Source organism: Callorhinus ursinus, unplaced genomic scaffold (assembly GCF_003265705.2).
Source record: "Callorhinus ursinus isolate GAN/ISIS: 27379988/994484 unplaced genomic scaffold, GSC_fseal_2.0 scaffold944, whole genome shotgun sequence".
Taxonomy (NCBI): Eukaryota; Metazoa; Chordata; class Mammalia; order Carnivora; family Otariidae; genus Callorhinus; species Callorhinus ursinus.
This window is the reverse complement of record NW_027397999.1, coordinates 1-14918: the sequence shown is the minus strand read 5'-3', so window position 1 is coordinate 14918 and position 14918 is coordinate 1. Positions and strand designations below refer to the sequence as shown.

Here is a 14918-nt window from a genome sequence, read left to right as displayed (position 1 = left end):
AAAGGGGCCTGTCCCTTCCCACAGGCGCCTGGTTGATGCCAAAGTCTCTCTGCGCGGTAGGTCTGGCGGTTTCCTCCCGCAGGGTGCATCTGTAGTGGAGAGGCTTGAGAAAAAGAAGGAACGGGACAATGGCCTGGATTTCTGGAGGTGTGTGGGGCTAGGGGGGGATGGGCAGCAGCCATTGAGTGAAGACCCGAATCGGGGTGGGGTGACTGCGACCGTAACAGGTCAGGCATCCAGGAATACCTTCTAAAATTCCCCTTTGTATTAGCTTTCTAAGCACTCGCCTCGCCTTCGTCCCTCACCTCCACCGAAAATTCGTGGTAGGAAAAGATGGGCTAGGAGGTGAGGGTGAGACACAAGTCATAATTACAAGTGCCACTGCACAACCTGTTTTCTAGAATATGCGGGAACCCTTCCCCCAATTTATGCTGCGCAAGGCAGTGGGATGTGGTGCACCTAGTGGTGAATCCTTAGAATTGGAGAAAGGAGCAGTGTGAAGAGTGTGACGTCAAGAAAAGATGTTGTTGTCTGGGGAACTCTGAAGTAGACCTTATATAAAACGAGAATATTCTACCAAGAGGACTCTACATGTTTGAAAAACAAATAATATGTGGACTCCCTTCCTTGGTGTTTGTGGGTCCACCCAGAGCTCAGTTGCTACCATGGTCTCCTGACTGTCATGCTTTTTCATCTGTTTGTCCATAGGCCTGCTTTGAAGCTGCTCACTTCTGTGAGGAAGGGAAGGAGGAGGAGACTGGTTCAAATCTCTGGAGGTTGGTGTGAAGGTGGGTAAATCAGTGGAGCACTATAGAGTAAGATCATGGCAAGTGTCTTTGATCCAAGTGGGTCCAGGACCTCCTCCACCTCTCCTGCTTGCTGCCAGATTTACACACTGCCACAGCATCCCTTGTCCGTTTCCTGCAGGAGATATTAGGAATATTGGGGTACGTGTGGATTGGGCTGTGAATGGGAGGAGAAGACCTGAAAGCAGGGACCACGAGACAGGAAAAATTAGACAAATTAGATATTTAAACAGAAACATGTTTACATCAAGGATCAGTGTGTCTGTCAACCAAATATTCAGACTTCATTTTCTCCTGTATGTTTACTTCTCCACAGGACAGCCTGCTTTCTGCTATAGGGCTTAATACCACTGAAACAAAGCAAGGAGGGAGAAATTGCACCATATCCGTGCAGGTTGGTATGAAAGTGGGTACAAATTTGGGAGGGGAAGTAGAGATCAACACTGGTCCAAGAGTGATTAGGGTCTAGTCTAGGGTCTCCTCAGCCTTTCCCATTGGGAACCCACTTTCCCAGTAACCTCACACCTGTTTTGTAGCAGACAAAATAACGTGGTAACTCTTGGGGGTAATGTGTGAGGTAAAATGAGGGTGACAGAAAGACTTTCTAATAGTTCAACTGTCCCACTGAGCATTCAAGGTCCAGTCTCTGTGTGAATCTCTGCATGGGGTGATGCAGTTGGAAGAGATTCAAAGCCCCATGTCATTCTCTTTCCTTAGATCCACCTCTAGTGGCAGCTCTGGTGGTGTTGGAATTGCTGCTGACCACCACCCTCAACAGGTCTGCACCCACCCAGGAACATCCATCATCCCCCAGCTTGGTTGGGTCTCTTCTGCACTTTGTCTGTGATACTGACTGAGGCTAGGCTTCGGAAGGAGGTTGATTGATTGCTGAACTGGTGATTGACTCTAACATTTGTTTCCAACTCTACCACCTGAATCACTGAAAGATCTGAGTGTGAAGATAGATCTGTGGTAGAGGCTGAGACTGGGGTGGGGTTACTTAACTGGGCCTCCTCTGTAACTTGTACCATGACTGGGGCTGAGATTGAACCTGCTGCCCAGGCAAAGCCTGAAAAGAAGGCTGGAGAAGAGGTTGGGGGTGGGGCTGAAAGAGAGAATGAAGTCCCCTTGGTGGTCAGACCCAAGGTTAGGACCCAGGCACAGGTAATGCCTGGGGCAAGGCCCAAAACTGAGACGAAGTCTATGCCAGGGGCAAGGCCCAAAACCGAGTCCCAGGCAGTGGCAGGGGCAAGGCCCAAAAGTGAATCCCAGGCAGTGGCTGGGGCAAGGCCCAAAAGCGAATCCCAGGCCATGGCTGGGGCAAGGCCCAAAACCGAGTCCCAGGCCATGGCTGGGGCAAGGCCCAAAGCTGAAGTGAGGGCAGTAGGGGGAGCACGTCCTAAGACCGAGGCCAAGGTAATCCCTGGGGCAAGGCCCAAAGATGAAACTCAAGCTTGGGCCCAGACTGAGTTTGGGGCTGAAGCAATGTCACAAACAGAAGGCTTGACCCAGACCAATGCTGTAGCCTGGCCACTTGTCAGTACTGAGTCTGTGTCAGTTGCTAAACCTATGGCCCTGTCTGTGGACAGGGAGCTGGTCAATGTGGACACTGAGACGTTTCCTGGCTCCCAGGTTGAGGCAGGAGTCCAACCCTGGTTTGGATCAGGGGAGGAAGCTAATATGGGGTCTTGGTGCTATCCCAGGCCCCGGGCCAGAGAGGAGGCCTCTAATGAGTCTGGATTCTGGTCAGCAGATGAGACCTCTACAATGTCTTCTTTCTGGGCCGGAGAAGAGGCCAGTATCAGATCGTGGCCCAGGGAGGAGGCCAATACCAGGTCCAGGCACAGGGCCAAACATCAGCCTAACCCCAGGTCCAGGCCCAGATCCAAGCAAGATCCCTATATTGATTCTTGGTCTGGGTCTGAAGAGGAGTCTGGCAACCCATTTTGCTTGTGGGCTGGGGAAAATACCAATAACTTGTTCAGGCCCAGAGTCAGGGATGAGGCAAATATGAGGTCCAAGCTCAGGACCAAGAGAGAGGACTTTTTTGAGTCTGAGTCTGAAGATGAGTACTATAAGGAGTCCTGGTTTTTGCCTGGAGAAGAGGCCAATAGTAGCTTCAGGACCAGAGACAAGGAAGAGCCTAATACTGTCTTGAAGCCCAGGGCCCAGAAAGATGTTAATCACAGTGGTAGGGTCAAACAAGAGCCCAGATTTGAAGAGGAAGTCATTATTGGGTCCTGGTTCTGGGCAGAGAAAGAGGTGGGTATGGAGGCTGGGGCTTCTGCCATCTGTGAATCCACACCAGGGGCCGAGGAGGGGGCCATTGGTGGATCCTTGTTCTGGACTGAGGAAAAGTCCAGTTTGGGGGCTGTGGCCAGAGAAGAGGCCAGGCCAGAGTCTGAAGAAGAGGCCATATTTGGGTCCTGGTTCTGGGATAGAGATGAGGCCTGCTTTGACCTAAATCCCAGTCCTGTGTACAAAGCTAATTCTAGATACAGAGATTCAGCTGAGGATGAACTTAAGGCATCATCCAGGCCCCAGACCTGGGAAGAGGTCACTGTTGAATTCAAACCTGGTCTTTGTCATGGGGTTGGCTTCCCATCCCCAGGCTCCTTTAGAATTCCTGAAGAAGCAGCATCTGTATTCTCTGAAATGTTTGAGGGAAAGCCCAAGAATGCAGAATTTACCCCAGAAGGGGAAGACCAGGAATCTTTGCTTCAGTCTGAACAACTTGAACCTGAATTCCCATTTCAGTATGATCCATCCTACAGGTCAGTCAGGGAAATTCGGGAGCATCTTAAGGCCAGGGAGAGTGCAGAGCCTGAGAGTTGGTCCTGCAGCTGCATACAGTGTGAGCTTAAAATTGGTACTGGAGAGTTTGAAGAACTTCTTCTATTAATGGACAAAATCCGAGATCCTTTTATTCACGAAATATCTAAAATTGCAATGGGTATGAGAAGTGCTTCTCAGTTTACCCGAGATTTCATTCGGGATTCAGGTGTTGTCTCACTTATTGAAACCTTGCTCAATTATCCTTCTTCCCGAGTTAGGACAAGTTTTTTGGAAAATATGATTCACATGGCTCCACCTTACCCAAATCTAAACATGATTGAGACATTCATATGTCAAGTGTGTGAGGAAACCCTTGCTCATAGTGTGGGTTCCCCTGAGCAGCTGCTTGGATTAAGGATGCTTAGACACCTCACTATAACTACTGACTACCACACACTGGTTGCCAATTATATGTCTGGGTTTCTTTCCTTATTAACCACAGGCAATGCAAGAACAAAGTTTCATGTGCTGAAAATGCTATTGAATTTGTCCGAAAATCCTATCGTGGCAAAAAAACTGTTCAGTGCCAAAGCTCTGTCGATATTTGTGGGTCTCTTTAACATAGAGGAGACAAATGATAATATTCAAATTGTTATCAAGATGTTTCAGAATATCAGTAATATCATAAAAAATGGAACTATGTCCTTAATTGACGATGATTTCAATCTTGAGCCGCTTATTTCTGCATTCCATGAATTTGAGAAGCTAGCTAAGGAACTACAAGTCCAAATAGACAATCAAAATGATCCTGAAGTGGGACAACAAAGCTAACATGAATAACCACCTGCCTTTGATCAGCCTTATGTTCCCAAAGAGCCCTGAGTAGTGCTTTGGTTTTCACAGTCTGGTTTTTTGTTGTAACTTATATTTTAATGCTGATGTTAACTTTGTCCAATTCTTGATTTGAGCTGGATCATTTTGTGGATGCCAAATGAATATTAGAGCTGAAAACATATTTGTTGATATTTGTCTTGCTGTCCAGATTGCAATATTTTTCAGTATTGAGCTTCTGATGAACTAAGTCGCCTGTGTACGCTACCCTGCTATTTGTTGTTTAAACATATGGTTCTCTATTCAAGTCTGTGTTTTCAATAAAGGTCTATGTGAAAATTGGCAGAAATGACCCTTCAATTTGAAATCAGGTACATATACATGTGCATATTTACAAAGAGAGATAATTAGTATGACAAACATCTTCATTGAAAAATCCCATTCATGGAGTTTAAGAAGGGATTTCTGCAGGCCTGTGGTATTTGAGAAATGCTTCAGCAAAGAAGGACCCACTTAAACTGGTCACTAAAGTGTAGGAGAAGACAGGCCATTAGGTCATTCTTAGAATTGAGCTGTGCTGGTGTGAAGAAAAGTGTGATTAGAAAACCTGTCTCAGCAGCATGGATGTACCCTGTCTGCCTGGAAGAGGTAAGGCAAAATTTAATGAGGGGTGCAGCTGGAATGAGGCCTGCTTGAAAAGCCAAGTCAGCCAAATCTGCACATTTTACAATTAGTACTGTTGTTGCTTCAGTACCACCTGAAGAGTGAAGGAGTACAATAGCACACAAATTAAATGGAGTCAGGAATAAGATTTCCTTTGTGATGATCCTAATCCAAGGAAAGTAGTAAGGAAATATGCAGCTTTTGAAAATGATCTATTTACTGACATGAAATGACACTGATGGTTTTATGTCCAGTGAAACAGAAGAATGTGATATCTATGGAAAATTAGATTCCATTTTAAAAAATATTGTGTGTAAATTGACACAATTTCTATGTAATTTCAATATGCCTAAGAAATTTCATACACTATAGTCTGGAATAAAATACAGCATATTAAAAATTTTTCAGAGACAAGCATTGGGGCTATTCAAAAATTACTAAGATGGTTTTTTTCTTTTAATATGCTTATGTCTAGTGCGTCAAGTTATAGGTGGACATATTGGAAAAGATACAGTTACATAAAAAGATTGAGCTATGTGTTAAATGTTTAGAGATAAAAACATTTAGAAAAGTTGAAAAGGAATGTTTCCCTTTAGAGTGGTGAAGATTGCACAGCATTGTGACTATGCTTAATGCCACTCAATTGTATACTTTAAAATGGTTAACATGATTTAAGTTTTAGGTTATGTGTATTTTCTGCAATAATAAGTAAATAGATTATATCATACCTTCAGACAGAAGAATTGCAGAAGTCAGGAATAGAGTTGGTTTGGAGAGAGAATCCAGACTTATGGGAAACATTTTATTATTTTTAAACATGGTGAAAATGGTATTTCTGTTTTGTCTGAGGATGCTAATTTTTGAAAAGGTAAAATTATAACGTAATTTAGAAATTAGATTAGGTGAAAGACTTTTTTTCAACACGAACTGCTAAGAATATGAAAAATGGTTGAAGGAGATACGTATACATACACAATATAATAACAAAATATATGTATATTAAATTTCTTACACAGAAAATTAATAAATGTTAGGATGTAATTTCTGGGTTAAATACAAAACTAGTTAATATTTTAAGGACAATCCATTGTAACCATTGATGTTATCTGTCCACTGAACATAAGTCCTTTCCATATCTGTTAGACAAAATATCTACAAATTAAAATCAGCTTCTGTGTTGAAAACTTACTCAATACAAAGTGAAGCCCAACACTGCACTAGAATAATATCCAGTAACCCATGCTGTCCTTAGCCAAGTTTGGTATAAATTTTCCGACTGTGCAATATGTTTTTTTTCCACCCGACTCTGGTATGCAAGTTTTATGGAAATAGGGCAAAGTGGCAGTTTTGCCTGCCTTCACAAACCACAAGCATTAACAGGGATCGTCCTGGTAGTGGACACTGGAGTCTGAATGCTTGTTTTGCTCATCAATATTTTTCAAGGTAGACTCGTGTGTGTGTGTGTGTTTTAATATGTCGCCCGAGTATCATACAGAATAATAATCAGTTCGTCTCTAAACTCCTCATCGAGTATTCCTCACCAGCCCCGTGTCCTAACAGAGCAAGGCCCAGGTCTAGCACGAGGGCTGGAAGCTCTGGCTCCAAATTCAGCTTTCCTTCAGCTCTATCTTCACCAGGACAGGAGCTTCAGACTCTTCTAGCAAGCGTCTCAACCTCAGGGACAGAAGATTCTACCATCCGTGCGGCAGGGCTGCGGCAGGCAAGCTGACTGCGCGGTCACGTGAGGCTGGTGGTGGCTCACGTGACCACGCTCTCACTTGGGCAAACACAGAGGTGTGCAGCACGGAAAAGGGGCAGGAAGGACGCACACTTGACGAGTGACAGACTGCCGTGGGAGGAGTGGTAGGACGTTGTGGTGGGCGGGTGGGTGGGTGGGTGTCTCTCCATGCTGCACTAACCTGGAAACGAATTTCTTGGGCGATCAGGATTACAGCGTTTGTTGGTAGAGGGCACAGCCCCTCGGCCTGTTGCCAGAGTCTTAGCCGGGGTCAGTCTTTTGCCCAGGAGCTCAAGAGGCAGGAAGTCATCCTGCGGGAGGAAGACGTGAGAGAAGCAGCGGTTGCTGTTGGAGGAGGTGGGTGCGGGGCCGGGAAATGGCATCGGTGGGAGGTGGTGGCTGAGACTAGGTGCGGGTGCAGGGAGTGCCTCGGACTCTCCTGCTGTCTGCTCTCTCCTGCCTTCTGAACACCCCTCCCCCACTCCCAGCCTCCCCGCCCCGCTCTGATTCTGTTTGTGGGTGTGGGAGGGGGACACACGGAGGGAGTTGGCGTCAGGGGAGACTAAAGAGAGGAAATGGTGAAGTGACAATCCCTGAACTCCTGAGGCACTGGATCTGGAAAGCGGTTGTGAGAATGGTTTAGGGGCCTAGGGCACGCTGCCTCAAAATGTGCCATTTTGGCATGCAGATTATTTGGAGCTGAAAATAAATGAGGCCCAAAAAACTCAGGAGGAAACTTTGACCTCCCTAACTGCCTAAAAATAATTTAGGTTGAGAACCTACTCCAGGAAGAGAGCTACCACCATAGATAACTACAGTATGATATGAACTAGGGGTGGTTGACAGGGAGGAATTTAGCAAAGTATCTGTTAAAATTCCTTTCTATGTCCCATTGTATCTGTATGGCCCCACTAACATCTGTTTGCCAAACATTCATTCTTTCTTCTTTTGAATTGCTTTCCTTCCCTTTGAAGTCCCAAATCGCTACACTTTTTCTTAGTTAGGTATAACAAGTTGACTCATTTTGCCTGACTGTCTTTGGAATCTCATGGCTGTGTGGGTTCCCTGTATGTATGAGGTTAAATTTTATTTTCTCCTGTTAATCTGTCTCGTCAATTTAATTCCTACTCCAGCTAGAAGAATCTTGAAAGGTAGAGAAAAAAATTTTCCTCAACAATGGGAACTATGAGCTACACTTCCTTCCTCTCACATAGTTGGCGCTCACTCTCTACTGTCTATATATAAAGTCTTCCAGACACTGGGGATGGCTGAGACCAGATCAAAATTGGGGGAGGATGGGGGGAAAGAGGCAGCGTTACATCTGTCTTATACTCCAAAGTTCCAGCTTCCAAAAGATCCAAGAGTAGAATGAACCCCAATCTGAGAAACTCTAGGGAAGGGGTGGGGGACAGACTCAGGAGGAGGGAACCTAGAAGTTTCAGGCCCTTCACATGGAATTTCTCATTGGGATATCACCAAGTTCTTCAACTCCCAATAGGATCCTTGGATCTTAGCCCCAGGCAGCAGCTCCTTCCCATCTAGGAGCACAAAAGTTGCTATTCAATCTAAGGCTCCTTCCTCCTGCTGTCCTGGGCCTCAGAGGAGGTTCTTTCTGGGAACCACTGACAGAAACTATTTTATGGACGGTCTCACATGTTTCCCTCTGTAGATGCTTTGTTCTTTTCCTTGTGATTTGTTCTCTGCTCATTTCTTAGGGCTTGTTCCTTTGGTCTCATCCTGGGTACCAGCCCTTGGTAAATCCTTGACATCTTTCTAACTGAATGCCCTCCCTCCCATGCATCCACTGGATACCAATGCAATTTAGGAAGGTGTCGCCAGGAAGTAATGAGTTTTCCCAAACCCTCTCATATCCTTATTTTTATACTCAGTATAGAGTTGAAACCATGCCATAATAATACTTCAGGCCCTCCTGTTTACATTTAAAAGCTAGGACTGAGCAGAGATTGAGGCCTAGGACGACCTCCTCCTCTCTTGCTTCTTGCCTGCTTTGTTATTATCCTCTTTCCCCCACTTTCCAGAATTCTGGTAATATAAGTACTGGGTCCATTGTTCAGGTTATAGTCTTTCCTATATATATATATATGTATATGTATATATATATGTGTATATATATGTATATATATATATTTTATTTATTTATTTGAGAGAGGGAGAGAGCAAGTGATAACACGAGCAGAAAGGAGAGGCAGAGGGAAGAGGCAGAAGCAGACTCCCCGCCAAGCAGGGAGCCCAATGTGGGGCTCGATCCTAGGACCCTTGGACCATGACCTGAGCTGAAGGCAGACACTTAACCGACTGAGCCACCCAGGTGCCCCTAAGAAAGAATATATTTAACCTTTGTTCCTGGTTCCTGGCACAGAGCTTCAAAACACCTACAAATTTCTTGAGTGATAGGAATGTATTTGTTGTGCTAATAAAGTGACTTTGGTGGGCCCCTAGATAGGTTCAGGATGTGGGCTGGTCACCAGTGGGACCAACATGTGACTAGAGTGGGAACTTCAGGTGAGCTGGGATTCTCAGAGAGGGGAGGAGGGCCAGATTTTGGGTTCAGTCATGTGGCCAAGGATTTAATGGATAATGTCTATATTGAATGAAAACTCACGGCTCTGTGGGGCTTCCTGATTGGTAAAAACACTGATATCCAGGGAGGTTGATGTGGCATGAATCCATGGGAAGAGGGCTTGGGAGCTGTGTGTCTAAGACCCTTCCAGATCTTATTCTATGTGTATCCTTTATAATAAAACTCTAATTCTGAGTATAGAACTTTTAGAGAGTTCTGTGAGTTGTTCTGGTAAATTATCAAGCCTGAGGAGGTCATGGGAAACCCTGAATTTATAACTGATCACTCAGAAGTATGAGCGGCCCCCGTGACTTGTAATTGGCATCTGATCTGAAATGGGGCAGTATTGTTGGGGATTGAGGACTGCACCCTTAAACCTATGGAGTCTGATGCTAAGTCCAGGTAGTTGGTGTCAAAGAACTGATGTCAGAACAATGGTATCACACGTTCCTATTTTTTAGCAGCCATCCCTAGATTAATATCTGTCGCTGATCCTATGTATCATACATAAACAAGTTAAAATGTGGGAGGCAGAGGCCACCAGTATATTATGGGTGAAAAAAATAGTATGTGTTTTTGTGGCAAGCACCTGCAATTTAAATTATTTTTAAAGTTTTCTATAATTTCTATATATTTTTTCTCATTAGAGCTCCCTCCACCTAGAATTCCTGTTGGGAGTACTGCGTTTATATTTGGGGAACTTCACATTGTGGCCTGGCTGGATACCTCTAAGTCCCACGTGCAACCTGAAGCAGATACTTAGCCAATTAACACCTGTGGATTTTTTCAATCTCAGCCAAAGGGCAGGGTAAGTGTGGGGTGTGTGTGTGTGTCCCCAAGTATGAAAATGATTATCTCTGTTCTGATCACTCCTTGGGTATGACTTGTAGGGGCCAGGATCATCCATCAGTTTTTTCCTGGGGTGTAGTTGAAGTAGAAACCTCATCACTCATATGGCCCTTTTGTTTCTGCACCTTTTCTGGATAAATATTATGGGCTATCTCAAGTAATAAATGTCAGGGCCCATTCAGATGTTACTTGACTTAAAATGTTGCTGCCTGGGGATAAAATTAGAGCAGATTTGTCATCAGTCCAGTCATGAATGAAAGAAAGGTATCTTTTTACAATACAGCTGGACTATTGTCACTCACTGACCCTCTACTTTGCCCCTAGTTTTAAAAGAGCAACCTTCAATGGAATCTCATCTATGAAATATTACCAGGTTCTCTATGGAAAGTTTCAAGGCCCTGCACCCTTCCATACAATTCCACCTTGCTATCTCCATCTCCCAACACATTCTTCCAAGTCAGAGCCAGGACTAGAATGAGATAAGGACACATTTTAAAGAGGCACTCACTGTCAGATACCTCACCCTAGTCCAAGCCCTTCTCCACTTTGCCTGCACTCAAGCCACATTGGACTATCTGCTTTTGCCCAACCCAACTACACTTCGTGCTTTACTACTTCTATGCCTTTCCCCACACTGTTCCCTCAGTCTTCAATGCTCTTGCAACCCTTTCTGTGCCTATGAGAAACATAATCATCCTTTTAGGCTCAGTCTCAAATGCTAGGGTTTGAAGTCTTTCTGATCCCTTCACCCTTTACTCTTTGCACATTGGTAGGAAGTAATTCCTCCATCCTTTGTACTTCTACAGTATTTTATTTGGCCCTCTTTTAGCATTTGTTTCTTTATATCATGGACTGAAGTCTTTTTTTTTTTTTTTTGAGCAAGATAGAACTAGTGTAGAAGGACAGGTAGAAGAAGAAATTTGGACTCTAGAAGTCTGAATCAAACCCCAGTCTGTCTGACCACAGTGCTTGAGCCTTTTACTACTTGCAGTAGTAATTATTAGTATTAAGATTTATTGGGTGCTTTATATGAGCCAGATACTCTTCTAAGGGTTCTAAATGTATTAACTTATTTAATCTTCAAAACGAACTTATGGAGTAGGTGCTGTTGTTGCCTCCATTCTACAAATGAGGAAGCTGAGACACAGACTGGTTAAGTGACTTACCCAAGCTCACTGAATTGGTTAGCAGAGGTGCTGAGATTCAAACCTTAGTGGTTGGAATCTAGAGCTGGTATGTGTTACCATTATGCTACATCAATATCTCTGTAGTGCTAATTATCACTAAAAGCTGCCATCATCCCCGTCACTAACTTCATCATCAGATTTTGTTTCTTGTAGCCTGTAGCAAAAGACTTTATTCATCATTAAGAAACGTAAGTCAGAGTATTATTAGACCTCTTATTCCCTAGCTCCTTCTTTCTGTCTATCAGCCTACTCCAGCTTTTCCTTCCTTCTCAATTTAATGGTCCATCATGGTCCGTCATTTTTACTACTCTCCTACCTCATCCTCTAGTTCCCGGCTTCACTGCCCTGGCAAAATCTCAGCTCTTGATAAATCCCAAATATTCACCTCTCCTTATACCTGTATTGCTTAGTGCAGTGCACCTGGGGAAAGTTAACCAAATTTTTCTGACTATTGACACTATGAATTTATCTTTTTTGACCTCAGTACAGTCCCCTGAATTGAAAGCAGATAATCTCTAATGTCTACACTGTGGATATTTCACAAGGGTGCATTTTCACACAGTGACTCTGAACTAAAACTAACTGAGCTCAAGCACTTAATGTACTTCTGAGCCCCTTAGATAAGTAAAGGCTTGGGTTTTCTGCCTGAAGCTTTCCTTTTCAATATAGAACAGAAGCCAGTCACAGTTGTCAGACCTCTAGCGATCATTAGGCAAGGTGTTCAGAATCTACAGTTTTCCTTTCACGTGGAAACATGAGTTTCTGACACTGGTTTTAAGACGTAGGTACTCACTGACAGACAAAAGTCAGGACCTATTGCTCATTGAAGAGTTGTTTTGTGCCTAAGCGTACATATGATTTAGGATTGTTCTATTTTTATATGACAAGGAACTCAACTAAAACAACCCTAATAGAGAAATTATTATCCACAGATTGGAAGTACTGAGGCAGAGCAGCCGTGATGGTTGTTTGATTCAGGTAAGGACGCCACTTTTTTCCATCACTTTCTTCTGCTATTCACAATATCAACTTCTGTCCTAAAGCTAGAGGCTTGATATCTCAACAGTTGCAGGTGTCAAGCAATTTCCTGAGGAAGAAAAGGAGACAAGCTTTCCTGATGGCCTTTTCTTATGAGTGAGGGCACTTTCCTCAGAAGTCCTTCTGCAATCTCCTCCTAATGCCTCATTGAGTAGAGTTATATCACCACCCCTTCCTGAACCAGAAGGTAACAAGGGGATGGATTGCCCCTAGAGCAAGCCAACTCACCCCTGGAACTGGGATCAGCCTCCCTGTGCTACATGACTACAAGGAGGAGGGAGGCATACTTATGCAAAAATGACATTCTTTTAGTAAGGGGCTAGGTAAGCAATGCACTATGCAAAGTACTGAGGTTACAGTGACAAAGAGCTCAGTGGCAATATCTTATCAATTATGACCACTAAAAGCCACCATGGAGTTCTCATCTATTCTTTCCTACTTTCCCCAGCCCACCTCATAATATGACTAGATCACAAGTTCAAAAAGGAACTAGAAAGACCTGATACATGCAGGTATTTCAGAATATCAGATACTTCCTAATTTAGTGTGCACCAGAATCCTGTGAAATAGTTATAAACAGCCTCATAAAAACATTAAGTACCTTTTCCAAAGTGACACAAATAGTAAATGGTAAAGTCTCTATTCAGGTTTTGGATTGCCTGGCTCTGAAGTCTGGCCAAGTTCCAGAGTTGAGCCCAGAGGAGAGAGACCTTTCTCTACCATCCAGCCTCTTTAAAAAAGGGCTTCGAGGACTCAGAAACTGGCCATTCTAGTCTAAGCAAGCACTTAGTAGTACAGTGCACTGCCTCCTGGTGGTAGTGATGGTGACAGAGGTGACTTCTTTCCTCCCAGAGTTAAGTCACAGTTGCTCAGACCTCACCACCAAGGACTTTGGTTCTGGAAGTCTAAACTCTAATCTGCACTCCAGGTTATGAACTTAGGGGCTGAGATGCCAGATATAGGGAGCCATATAAATATTCTATACCCAGGAGGGAAAAGAGCCAATATTTATGGAACAGCTCAGTTTTCAAGGACAACTTTATTCCCAGATCTAATACACAGCTGAAAGGAAGAGGACAAATGCTATGTTCACTGGTCTTGCGCTACCCCATTAAAATCCATACGCCAGACTTCCAGGTTCAGCTAGGACATGTAAAGAGCTTGGAAGTCATTGCTCCTGTATTTCCAAACAGAAAAAAAAAGCTGAACAAACTGAGAATCAATGACTTATCTTAGACCCATCAAAGAACTGAGGTTACAGGGCAAATAATCACCCCAAAGTCTGGAGAAAAGACAAATCTGGAGAGGCACAACCTATCTCTCCTTACATAGAGCAGAAACTGCTAGAAACATAAACATGTGAGAACACTTAAATGGTAATTTTGACAAATTGCTAGAGACTGAATGTGGAATAGTTTGAGAGTGGGAAACCCCATGGGGACCTGCAGGCTTCGAGGTTTAGTGGGCTTTACCTCTAGGAAGTCCAGCAGGTTCTCACAAGTGAACATCCCAGAAAGGTCCCCTCATGGTTCTGGAAGGGGAAAATACACTCTCGTGAATACATCAAGAACCATCTCCAGGATAAAACCTACTCTCCAGTGAAAAAGCCTTCCCCTGAGCCTTATCCCAGCTGAGGAAAAGGCATTCCTCCTATCCAGCCCACTCTAGCCTTCCATTGTCACATAAGGAAGAGAAAGAAGCTAAGAAACACTTGTGAAGGTCATAGCCTAGGGACACAGGCCTACAAAACACTGGAATTTAATCATAAGATTATAGAACACTTGCTCTCCTCCACACATTATCACATTGCTAACAAGCCTCCAGTGTCATAACAGTGGAGTGTAGCTAAAAGAGTTGCAAAAAGTAGATTCTGCAAGGAGTGATTAGGGAAGCCCGAAGTTTGGAGGGAGGATAAAATAAGGACACTAGAGGAATTTGAAGACCATAGCACTTACAGCTACAGCAAACATTACCCACAGCCCAACTGCTAACCAGCTTAACTTAAAACTTCTCACCAAAGGTCTCTTCACCTCAGGTCCTATCACCTAATGCATCATATCCAGCTTTCAACACAAAATTAAAAGGCGTGCTAAAAGGAAAGAAAAAGCACGGTTTGAGGATACAAAGCAAGCCTCAGAACCAGACTCAGATATAATGCAGATTTTTGAAGTATCAGGGAATTTAAAATAAGTATGCTTAATATGTTAACAGCTGTAATGGATAAACTAGACAAGTGTATATGGCAAGTGGCTGAGATCCAAACTAGTTCTACTCCCTGCCACATTTCCACACGGCCAAAGATCATGAGAGCTTGGATGTGACTGCAAGAGAAGACTTGATAGGTCAGTTGAAGAAGAGCCAGGACAAGCCTGACCCCTGGCCATGGGGGCAACAGACAGGAAGTATCCTAGGACCCAGTGCGGGTCGTGCCTGGCGAAAAAAGGCCCTCT

General features: G+C 44.0%; 1 protein-coding gene and 1 long non-coding RNA gene across 3 annotated transcripts; both read left to right on the top strand.

The window, feature by feature from the left end:
• The first annotated feature begins 6 nt into the window (after positions 1-6).
• Positions 7-4754, top strand: LOC112818968 (G-protein coupled receptor-associated sorting protein 2-like). 2 transcript variants are annotated; one of them, XM_025866032.2, is made up of 4 exons: positions 7-147; positions 709-788; positions 1123-1200; positions 1524-4754. In XM_025866032.2, the coding sequence occupies exon 4, from the start codon at positions 1836-1838 to the stop codon at positions 4410-4412; it is 2577 nt and encodes an 858-aa protein (XP_025721817.1). In that variant the 5' UTR covers positions 7-147; positions 709-788; positions 1123-1200; positions 1524-1835; the 3' UTR covers positions 4413-4754. The 2 variants fall into 2 exon arrangements, with proteins under 2 accessions (XP_025721817.1, XP_073746670.1); XM_073890569.1 differs by having other exon boundaries at positions 709-792; positions 1128-1200.
• Positions 4755-6953: 2199 nt separating this feature from the next.
• On the top strand, positions 6954-12569 carry LOC112818967 (uncharacterized). The gene is made up of 4 exons (XR_003206723.2): positions 6954-7170; positions 10042-10202; positions 12363-12408; positions 12497-12569. It is a non-coding gene; the product is annotated as an uncharacterized lncRNA (long non-coding RNA).
• The last annotated feature ends 2349 nt before the right edge of the window (positions 12570-14918 follow it).

Coding starts and splice junctions, on each gene's coding strand:
- LOC112818968 (XM_025866032.2), top strand. CDS start 1,836: ATGACTGGGGCTGAGATTGAACCTGCTGCCCAGGCAAAGCCTGAAAAG.